Below are 11,488 nucleotides of genomic sequence, written 5' to 3'. Positions count from 1 at the left end.
CAAATAAGGCTTTGATGCAGTCCCGGCGAGAGTGGTTAGCTGATGAATTGACAAAAACTAATCAGCTTTATTGGGAAACAGGTTAAGGGCAGCAGAGTGTCAATAATTCTCCGCCTGACCCCCTCATCCATTAGGAGAGGCAGCTGATTAGACCGAGAAGACCCTGTGCTTTTTGCACTGAAATTGCTTTCATAAACTCACCATTATTAGCAGTCAATGCAAGCGACTAATTTAGAGGAGACATCCCGAGGATGTCACATTTATCAGGGAGGTTTATGTATCATTATCTCATTTACAGAATGTCGCAGTGTAATATGTGTTTTTGGCAATAACGCTGGCCCCGCGCCTGCGGTTTGCAACGGCTTTGGGGTTACCGGGGGAGTTAATTGGGAAAAATGAGAGACACCCCCATCGCAGGGCTCCGGGCGCTCCGCTGTTCCCACCGGGATTTACCCCAGTGCCCCACGCCGCCCCCTGCGTGCACCGCCCCGGCTTTTCAAAAGGCGAGATAGGCATCTGTTTGCCCACGGCCGGGGCAGCGGGGTCTCTGCTGAAAGGGACCACCCGGAGGTGTCGGGGGAGCGCGCTCCTTGCGCTATCTCCGCCGAGATAACCGCGCATTGTTGGCTCCCGGGCAATATACTGGATCAACACAGGTGCGGGAGCCGCGGGGAGTTCAGCAGGCCCGGATGCCCTGCGGCACCTGTGGGGACAAACACACGGAACGGAACGGTGCGGGGGAAGGAAAAAAAGGCTTTAAAAATGACAGCAAAAAAGAAAAAGACAAGAAAAAAAGGAAACAGGGAGCGAGGAGAAAAGAAAAGAAAAGAAAAGAAAAGAAAAGAAAAGAAAAGAAAAGAAAAGAAAAGAAAAGAAAAGAAAAGAAAAGAAAAGAAAAGAAAAGAAAAGAAAAGAAAAGAAAAGATTTTTTAAATGGTATTCGTTAAAAAAAAAAAAAAAAAAAAAAAGGAGAAGAAAGGGAAAAAGTCTGAAAATCGAAATCTCCAAGCACTTAATATCCACCAGCCAAAAGATGCGACACCCGGGCTAAGGCGCGGGGTGTCCAGACGGGGCGGCCGGCCTGAGCCCGCCCCGGGGGCGGTGATGGAGGGGAGTCGCCTGGTCCCCTGCCCCCGGTCCTTGTCCCCCACCGGCCGCCCGCGCCTTCTGCCCCATCGCCGCCTGGAGAAGCGCTCACGGCACCGGTCCCCCTCCACCGCCCGCCGCTGCGAGCCGCGCATCCCGCCGGCAGCGGACACGCGTCCCCACTAGTGTCCTGAGCGCAGCCCTGCGTCCATGGCTCCCTGCTGACACAGGATGGTTTCCCCTGGAACTCGGTCCCTCCTTCCCAAAAGTGCCCCGAGAAGGGGCCGCACGCTGTACCCAAAGCAGTCCCCCTGCGTACGGGACAATCCGCAGCCGCCACGCGCCCGCGCAGCCCCGGTGCCGCCGGCCCGGGCATCGGGCGCTGGCACCGACTTTGCCCGGGTCGCCCGGCCGGTGACAGCCGCGTCCCCGTGGCCAGCGGGCTGGACACCACACACTGCAGGGGGGTGGCCCTCATCCCTGGCGGGGCCGGGGCGCAGGGAAGGAGGCGGGTGCGGGTGCGCTACCCTCCTCCTCCTCCGGGATCGGTCACAGGGACAAGCCCCTGGTCCGGCCACTCGCTGCTCTGGGACTGCCCGTGAGTGGGGCAAAAAGTGACGGTCAATGGGAAACGTGGAGCCGGCTGGGATGCCCGCCCGGGGCGGCTGCCGCGATTCCGGGTCCTTTCCCTGGGGCCTCCCCAGCGCCTCGGAGCCCCGGCAAAACCGAAGCGGCTCATGAAAACGATCCTGCGACTCGGTGTCCCCCTCTTCCTCCCGGGAAGCGGGGGGCTCTGGGGTCTTGTGCGGCTGCGAGGCTCGACCCCGGCCCCCGCAGCGTGTGCGGGCTGTGCCCGGTGCGTGTTGGTGTTCCCCGGGCTGGTGCGGCTGTTTGGGAGCATCCACTCTCCGGTGCCCGTGTGCGGGTGTTGTGTGTGTGCGTGTGGCTCTGCTGTGCCACGCGTGTGCATCGTGCCAGGCCTACGCACAGATGCGTCTGTGTGCCTCTGGAATTGTGTCTACGTATCTGTCCTGCTTGTGTCTGTGTGTCTGTCGTGCGAGTGTGTCCGGAGGCTCCAGTGAGGTCAAGGGGGGAAAAAACTGCAGGAGGAAAGGAGAATACGAGGGCACTGAGCAAAGGGTGCGTGTCCGTATGCGTGCCTGTGTGCACACCCCGCAGAGGTGTGGGCCTTCCTCCCACGGACTAGCGGCAAGGAGACAGGGCCAAAGTCGTCAGATATTTTGTTGGCTGTGTTGGACTCCGTTTCTCTTCTCCATTTTTCCCCTTCTGCCGTTCTTTTCCCCTTTTCCTCTCCTCTTTTCATTGCTTTTACTTTTCCCACCCCAGGGGTATGGGCCGGGAGGCACAGCGCACCCTTGTTGTGGTGGCCCCGGCCGCCCCTGGGGCACAGTTCCGCCGCCCCCCGGGTGCGGAGCGGCCCCTTCTGGGGGGCTCAGGGCGACGGAGCCGCGACTCGGGCATTTCCCGCAGCCGAGACCCTTCTGCACGGGGGAGAACTTTTGAAAGGAGAATGTGTTTGCCTTGGCAGCGCTTCGTGCCGCAGCCTGACCTTTCGCTCACACGGCCGGGGCGGGGGTCCCCACGGCCCCTCCGGAGAAACGGGACCCTGGTAAGGAGGGACCTCTCACCCCGCTCTTTCCCTTTTCTGTCCGAAGCTGTTTGCCTTAGATAAGCAGGTGTAATAACGCTGTTGACAGACCCGGGATTTGGTGGCAGAGTGACTCTCTGACCCGCAGGTGTTTATTCTTTCCGACTCGTTAAAAAGCGGCCGGCGGCGCGTTTAAGGCAAACATTTGCCGGGTGCGGGAATGGTGGAAAACTGTCATTGGGCACACGGCGGAGCCAGCGCGGCCGGCAGAGAGCCGCACACTCGCATGGATGAGAGGGCTGTATCCGCGGGGAGCAGCCGGTTGCCCCCGGGCTGTCCCCACAGGTGTCCCGGGCTGTCCCCCCGGGGCCGCCGCCCGCAGCGCGGGTGTGAGGAGGGGGCGGGCGCTCGGCGGTGACGGGTGGGCGGCGCGGCCAATGGCGAGCGAGGCCGCAGCGGCGCGGGGCCAGTGGGAGCCGCCTGCGGCCCTTGAAGGGGCGCGCCGCGGAGCGCGGCCGCACTGCCGCCCGCCGCCGCCGGGAGACGCGGCCGGCCCGGGGCAGCCGCACGGTTCCCCCCGCCCCCAGCCGCCTCCCGCCGGCGCTCCCATGGAAAAATCCAAAAATTTCCGCATCGACGCGCTGCTGGCTGTCGACCCCCCCAAGGCGGCGGCGGGGCAGAGCGCGCCGCTGGCCCTGGTCACCTCGCTGGGTGGCAGCGGTAGTAGCAGCAGCGGGAGCGGCAGCCCTCCGTCCTCATCCTCCTCTTCCTCGTCCTCTTCATCCTCCTCCGAGCACCCTGCCGGCGGCCCCGCCGACTGCCTGCGCACCGACAGCCCCTCTCCGCCGCGCCTCCTGGCCGCCCACTGCGCCCTGGTCCCCAAGCCCGGCTTCCTGCCCGGGACGGGCACCGGCGCCCACCCGCATCACCACGCCTCCGCGGCCGGCATGGCCCTGGGACTGCACCCCGCGGCGCCCGGCGGGCCGGGCATGCCGGCGCAGGCGGCCCTCTACGGGCACCCGGTGTACGGGTACTCGGCGCTGGGTGGGCAGCACCCGGCGCTCTCCTACCCCTACTCGCAGGTGCAGGGAGCGCACCCCTCCCACCCCGCCGCCGACCCCATCAAGCTCAGCGCTGGCACCTTCCAGCTGGACCAGTGGCTGCGGGCCTCCACGGCGGGCATGATCCTGCCCAAGATGCCCGACTTCAACTGTGAGTATTTGCCTCCCTCCTCACCGCAGCCGCGTCCCCTCCATCCCCTGTCCCGCTGCAGGGGCCTACCGGGAGCTGCTTCCTTCCGAGAGGGTAGTAGTCCCCTCCTGCCCCCGCCTAAACAAGCTGCGGACTTAAACTGGAAGCGACGCTTTTATTTTTCGAAAAATTATGTTAGAAGAAATAAACAGCGCTCCGCGATAGGAAACGGGGATGTGCGGTCACTTCTCCATTCCCGGCCCTTGAGGAGCCCCGGACAGTCCGGCCTCTCCCGGCAGGTTAAACGGAAAGGTGACAAATTGCTCCCTGCCTTTGCAAATGCCTTTTCTCGCCGTTCCTGGAGGGCAAAAGCCGGCCGGGGAGGGGCCGTGGGGGTTGGTGGGGACAGGGCAGGGGCAGGAATCTCCAAAATCCCAGTCTCAGTGTAACCTCCCCCCCCTCCCCCCCCCCAAAGCGAGGTGTCAGGTTGCATCACTCACTCACCGATCTTAATTTTATTTCTCCTATATTGGGAATGGGCGTACAACAATGATGTCAGGTCTCCTAGGCAAAGGGATGTAGGGAGGATCTGGGATCTGCCAAAAACTTGGGGTTCTGCGTTCCCCGGGGGATAACGAGTAGGAAAGAAGTACAGTCGGAAGGGTTTAGATTTGGGCCCAGGAAAGGCTGGGAGTGCTGAATGGAACCAGGCAACCCCAGAGTCCCAGCAAACCGCGGTGCCGAGCTCTAGGCCTCGCGGCGATGGGGAACTTGCGTGCATCTGGTTTAAGCAAAGATCATTTTCGGAGGTGTGAGCTCTCGGTGGGAATGGCCGATTTAACAATACCGGAGGTGTAGTTTTACGAAAATCATGCCAGGAAAAGAATTGGGATTTTTTTTTTCCCCCTTCTCCTGCTCTACACACACATTCGCAGACAAAAAACTCCATTGTTTTCCCTCGAATTGGGGTTGTTTAGACTGGAACATTCAGGAAGAAAAAATAATTAGGAGAGCTGTCAGAGCCCTGCCTCTCAAACAAGGGGCAGAGGGGAATAAATAACCGAGCGAAACGAGCCTCAGAAAATCGCACCGCAGTGAGAAAATCTCCCGGGCGCTGCGGCCGGGAGCGGACACTGTCCTTTTCTTTCTGCTGCTTTAGCGAGCTGTCTCCAACCGCGGCCGGGGAGCAGGAGCCGCCCTTTCCCAGATTTTTTTTTTATTATTATTTTCGAAACCAAATAAGTCAAAGTATCAAAATACTTTGAAAAATGGGCAGTAGCGCTGCCGGGTCGCATGCTCAGGGATATCGAGGCCTTCGATGGGGCTCAGTTCCCGCTTGCTCGTGGCTGAGTCTTTTTTTGTTTGTTTTGGTGGAGTTTTTTTCCCTCTCTAAGAAATCCTTAGTTTTAATTATTATGTTTTGAATGAGGAAAACACGCCTTTCCCCCCCCCGTTTCCAAGACCGTTTTCTAGTCCTCTCTGCTGATTTACTCATCGAGGAGCGGCTGGTGCCCGGTACTCGCAGGGTGCGGAGTGGGCCCCAGTCTCGGTCCCGGTCCTGGTTCCGGCCCGCCGGAGGTGTGCCCGCCTGCAATCCCGCTAATTAAACGGATATGGGCGGGCTGGGAGAGCGGCAGGTTTAACTAAAACATTAAATGGGGCAAATTGCCGCTCCCTGGAGAGCCCCGTGCCCCTTCGCTGTGATCTCTGGCTTCGGTTTATTGTCTCGCGTTTGTTAGGCTCTTGGGAAATCAAGAGACATATTTTCCTTTATTTAAAAGATTTAATTTAATTTTTTTTTTCCTCCCCGTGGGCGATCCCCTGACACTGTGGAAGCAGAGAAACCCCGGAGTCAGAGGACCTGGAGGCTGGAGGAGATCCCTGCCTCGGTCCGTGCTCCGCTGGATAATGGTCCATCCTTGCTTCAGTCTCACACGCAGAGTCTTTCCTGCCTCCCCACTTCTCACCGCCCTCCCTGCGGACGCACGGCCGCGGCAGGGCGGCTCCGCGCTCACCTCCGCGCTCTCCCTTCTCCTTTCCTAGCCCAGGCGCAGTCCAACCTCCTGGGGAAGTGTCGCCGGCCCCGCACGGCCTTCACCAGCCAGCAGCTGCTGGAGCTGGAGCACCAGTTCAAGCTCAACAAGTACCTCTCCCGGCCCAAGCGCTTCGAGGTGGCCACGTCGCTCATGCTGACCGAGACACAGGTGAGTGCCCCCGGCCCCGCGGCGAGGGGGGGCGGGGATGGCTGTCCCGGCGGGCGGTGGATGAGGGGATGTGTTTGTGTCCCGTCTCCCCCAGGTGAAGATCTGGTTCCAGAACCGGCGCATGAAGTGGAAGCGCAGCAAGAAGGCGAAGGAGCAGGCGGCACAGGAGGCCGAGAAGCAGAAAGGGGGCGGCGGCGACGACAAAGGGGATGAGGACCTGCTGCTGCCCGCCCCCGAGAAGAGCGGCGGGAGGAGGATGCGGGAGCTGCCCGATAGCGAACCTGAGGACGAGGAAGAGGAGGAGGAGGAAGAGGAGGCGGCGGCGGCAGCCGGGAGATGCTGCCCGTACCACTCCTCCGACTGCTCCGAGGCGGACGAGGAGGACACGCAGCCCCGGGGCCGGCACGGAGCCCCGGCGCAGCCCCAGTGAGCCCCCCCGCACGCCCCGCTCCCTCCAGCTGTCCCACCGCGGGGAGTCCCGCCGCTCCTGGTTGGCACCGGTCCCGCTCCCGCCTTGCTCTGATTTCTCCCTGCTAGGAGAGGGATGGAGAAGAGGATCCTCCGCATGCCGGGCGGGGAAGAGGATTATCGTGAATACAGTGTTATTATTGACTGAAAAACAGACAAAACTTGAGCTCCCCCACCCCCCATCCCTGCCCTCTGGAAGCGCGTCCCTTTCGCTGAGTATTGGAAATGTTTTGTTCTTACTTATATATCGGGAAAACTGTTTATGTCATGAACGTTAAAACTGCTGGAAATCTCAATACTGTCTTTATTTTTGTATATCGTATTTATAAAAAAAAAAAAAATTACCTCTACTTATGCATGCTAAATTATTCCCCAGGTCCTCCCGCCCGTGCGATGGGGCGGAAAATAAACGGCGTTTTTTACTGGAGGTGTATGAGCGCTCTGTGCGGGGGGAGGATGCTCGCCGCTCCCGGGGCCTCACGGTGCTCTGGGAAGTGTGGAAGCGCTCGGGAGAGAACGGGGGGAACCACTTCCCGGCCCGAATTTAGCCCAGTGCCGCCACTGCCGTGTAATGTCTGATATCGGCGTGGCGTCTTCCCGAGAGGAGCGCCTCAGCACAGGGGAGAATCTGCCCCCGGCACCAGAGCTGCGTGTCCCAGGCGCGTTTCGGGGAGGCTGCGGCGACTCCCGCCGTGCGAAGCTTTCGGGAGCTCGGGGACTGGCGGGGGCCATCCATTCCCGAGGGGCTGGGGCCTAGGAAAGGAGGGAGCAGCGCCGTTTTCCAGGGGCGGCTCGACTTCCAAAGGAGCGAGCGACTTCCCTGCCCTCCCCGGAACCGAGGACAGGACCCCCCGCTCCCTACTCCGCCGGCGGTGGAGCGCGGGGTTTCCGATAACTGCGGGATTTATCTCACCAATAAATTTGCAGATCAATTAATCCCTGTCACAGCAGCTCTTCCCCAAATCAATTATAGCGAATTTAAATATAATCACTGGCTCATCCCCACCAGCTCGGGGCCACGTCTGGCAATTCATCCCCGCGGATGAATTACGGGGCGGTTCCGCACCTCGAGTGTCACTGGCTCGTGGGGCACTGCTCCCCCTCATAGCCCCGGAGGATGAGGATGAGAATGAGGAGCTCTGAAACACAGAGCTTTTCCGCTCTCGTGCACTTTAAAAATAAAAATACAATAATAATAACTTTAATAAAGATATTTTCTACAAACTCTACTTTAACCTTTCCTATGCGGCCACAGCGTGGCCCCTCTTAACAGCTTCTGTAAAATCCGCCCCTTGAAACACAGGCTGCCGGATGCATGAGATTATGGGATGAGATTCACGAAGGAAAATGTTATACCTCACGGAGAGCTTCAGGTGGGGCGGCCGGAGGTGGCAGCCAGGCATAACGCGGGTAATTACCAGCTCACCGCCCCCGCACACCCACTGCCCCGGGGTGACACACCAAAAAGCACGATACGTCATAAATCTGAACAGATCCCATATGTCAAAAAACTTGATTGGGATAATCTCGATTTGTATTTGACCGACACCTACCCCCTTGCACGGAAACAATCACATCGGGGCTCTGATTTATATTTGTAAACGATTTTCTCTTGGGCACAGGCTGTGGAGAGTTCAAGGCGATAGAAAAACAAAGGCATGAGTATCTCTGTGACTGAGGCTGCACCTTCCTGGGTGAACGGCTGTGCAGGAGCGCGCAAGACCCGCGTAGGGCCGCAGTGGCTCCTCTGTCCTAATCCCGGCGACACGTCCGAGTTACTGTCACCAGGATTTACCTCTTTAGACCTTAAAATGTCTAAATCGTATCAGTCTGGAGGACACATTATCTTAAAGAAATTACCAATAAATGAAATGCAATGCATGCTGTATACAACAACAAACAACAACATTAATAACAGTAACAATAATTTAAGAGATACCTGGAATCACCCCCCCCCCCAAAAAAAAGATCCTCTCTCAGTCATTAATTTCCAATTAAATACCCACTAATTAAACTGGCAGACGTGCCCCACCGGGCCAGAAATATCCTGTATGCCCAAGAGGTGTGTGTCCAAACTCGTCTCAGCCCCATGAAAACCAGCCTTGCGGGTACAGGCAGCTATTCACGGACTCGGTATCAAAGTCCTACCGGTGTATTGTGTCTGTCTCAATAAAATTAATCTCTTTAAAGCCCAGCATCTCACAAGAATACCTTCAGTGTTCCAGACTACAAGGGCAAATATGTTTTTCAGATTCTGTTTTTATGGACGGATTAAAGTTTATTTTCCATAATAGGGCACCTAATAAAACTCATAAAGCTCTGTCAGTCTTACAGCTGGTGGCCTCATTTAACACTTTCACTTCGTAAATCATTTTACAACTTACCAGGTGTTTCCAAAACTGAAAGGAGAGGAGGGGGAAAGAGAGCAAGAGGGGGGAAGAGAAATGAAAGTCACTTAAAATATAGATACGGTCCTTTGGCGCTGGGTGCGTTTGCATGGTCGCTTGGACGGGCTTCAAAGAAGGTGTCGGTCCCAACGGGGGAGAAAAGCCTTTTAATCAGGATTTCCCACGCTCTTTTGAAGTGCGGAGGCTCGTCCCCACGTGCAGGGCAATCAAAGGCTCGGGGTGATTAGCGGAGCCGGTAACGTGTGCGACACGCTCCGCGCTTCGCTCCGCGCCCGGCCCGGGGAGGCTCCGCGCCCGCTCCCGGAGCACCCCGGGCGGGGGAGGTCTCTGCCGGGGGGGGGCCCAGCCGGGAGGTATCAAAGGGGCCCCGTTATCGCCCACGTGCCAGCTCGGCCAGCGGCTGGGGGCGGAGGGGACGCGCTCTCTGTCTGAGCCCGCACCAGGGTCCCCCCGCAGCAGTTCCGGGGTGTCCCCGCATCCAGCCGGATCCCCCTGACCCCGGCACCCCTCGCCCTGCCCCAGGGGTCTCATGCTGCCAGCCTGCCTCCCCCCACACCAACCTTCCTGCCAGTGTGGGGCCTCCCTGCGCCCGTTCCCAGCGTGCCCCCAACACCCAGCCCCGGGGTGCCCCACTGGTGTTGATGGGGTTGCGTTGCCTCAAGACCCAGCACAGGCAGGGCTTTAATCTAACCCCCTGTTTGTAATTTCATTATTCGGCCAACTCCCTCCCCCAGACACAGTAGGTAACAAACCTCTTAAAATTTTCATTGCTGTATTCGAGAAGTGGTTAAGTATGAGCACGGACCTTTGGTAGACATTTTACTTTAAAAAGCAACATGGTTTAGGGATGGATGTCATTAACTGGCAATTTCACAAGCATTAAGTGCTAAAACAAAAGAACCAAAACAGGATCCATATGTTCGAGGTAAACCTGCTAAAAGTCTTTCAAATGGGAAACCATAAATATATAATCTTCCTCAAACTCTCCGTGAAGCTGCACGGAATGAAATACTCCACTAGCAGAAAGACTTTTGATTGTTTCTGAAGTCCAAACTGTTACACTCATCCAAAACTAAGAGATTGATGTTCTATTTCTCAGTGATTTCTCTAGCTCTCAGTAAGACCCCGTCCCACGGTTCTTCCTCCTCCTCTAACACTCCTTCTCCTCGTGCCTGCGGGGCTGGACACGCGTGGGAGGGCTGCACACCGTGTGCCTGCTGCTCCCGTGTGAGTGCCGGCAGCCACCTCGCTCCCATGGATCCTTCTAGACTGATTCCTGCACAGTGCTGATTCCTCTGCCGGGGGGAGCTACACTAAGGCTTCCCAGGTGACACCGGAGATGCCTCAGGACAGTGAATCCTAGTGTAGACTCCCTTCTTGCTTTCCTGAATTTCCCCTTGCGTGCTGCGGGTGTCGGGATAACCACACCGTGCTTCAGCAGGAACATTATTCGTTAGTTCCTGAGCCATGCCATTGTTCCTGTCATGTGCAGGGAGCTTCTTGGTAGGCTGTTTGAATCCCAGGAATAACACCCAGGACAAGTACGAGAAGGGATGAAGCTCCCAAGCTCCTTATTCTCCCTTGGGTGTTGTGTAGTGACCAAATTACAATCTTTCTGCCCCCCAAAAACGGTTCAGACCAAAAAATGGTCTGGCCAGAGTTAAATACCAACTGCACATTACTCTGAGAATTACTCAGCACTGTGACACAGATTTTTTATTTTTCACCAATACTCATGCCATCAGAATCATAGCAACAGTGGATTGGGATTGTCCTACATTAGAAAAGGTGGCTTTGTCTTTTCTGGGACTTCTGTCTTCATTTTTCTTGCCTTGAGGGTTGTGTAATATCTCTTCCAAACAGTTCTCTACAAGGGCAGTGGACCCAGGGGATATTTACTGTCTTCTGCCTACTCTGAGGACAGAAGAACTTTACTTAATTAAGTCCGAGGTGGAAATGGAAGTTCCTGCATGGAAATGGGATCACCTGCAATATGTAGGAGGTCAGAGTATTTTTTCTGTGATCACAAGCTTCTACAAAAATTTGGTTTTCAGGTTCCTTTTGGAAAAAAACCACATTTTGCTGAGTTAGTCTAACAGGGACTGGTCTCTAAAATGAGTAAAGCAGAAGAACAATGCCCTTTTCCTTTAGTAAAACCTCAGCAGAGGCAGTGGCTTGGAATGAATTTTGTATCTGCAAGGCTTAGCTCCATTTTACTGCCTGCAGGATATTTGCAAGCAGATCACAGTTTCCTCTAATTAATCCACTATTTTAAATTATTATTCATAGGACTTCTGTTAATGTTCTTGGCCAATGGTACCTTTTGGCAGGTGGGACTCATGTCTGGAGAGGGAGCACGGCTGCACAATGCAGAAGTTCCTGATTCGGCTGCCTCCTCTCTTCCCGCACAGAGGAGATGGGGACGGAGAATTCCTGTCCCCATCCAGCCCTGCTTGGCTCTGGGTACCATTTCCATAAATAATAATAATAATAAAAAAGAGCAGCCAGCATGGATTTTGATG

At 56.7% G+C, this 11,488-nt stretch overlaps 1 protein-coding gene across 1 annotated transcript; it reads left to right on the top strand.

Annotated features, from left to right (window-relative positions):
- Nucleotides 1-3,207: 3,207 nt before the first annotated feature.
- Nucleotides 3,208-7,241, top strand: MNX1 (motor neuron and pancreas homeobox 1). Its single transcript, XM_069005729.1, has 3 exons — nucleotides 3,208-3,907; nucleotides 5,930-6,090; nucleotides 6,185-7,241. Exons 1-3 carry the CDS (start codon nucleotides 3,304-3,306, stop codon nucleotides 6,518-6,520), a joined length of 1,101 nt encoding a protein of 366 aa, XP_068861830.1. The 5' UTR covers nucleotides 3,208-3,303; the 3' UTR covers nucleotides 6,521-7,241.
- Nucleotides 7,242-11,488: the final 4,247 nt, after the last annotated feature.

This window comes from Aphelocoma coerulescens, chromosome 2, assembly GCF_041296385.1.
Source record: "Aphelocoma coerulescens isolate FSJ_1873_10779 chromosome 2, UR_Acoe_1.0, whole genome shotgun sequence".
Taxonomy (NCBI): domain Eukaryota; kingdom Metazoa; phylum Chordata; class Aves; order Passeriformes; family Corvidae; genus Aphelocoma; species Aphelocoma coerulescens.
Note: the sequence above shows the minus strand (reverse complement) of the source record. Positions and strands in the feature narration are given on the sequence as shown.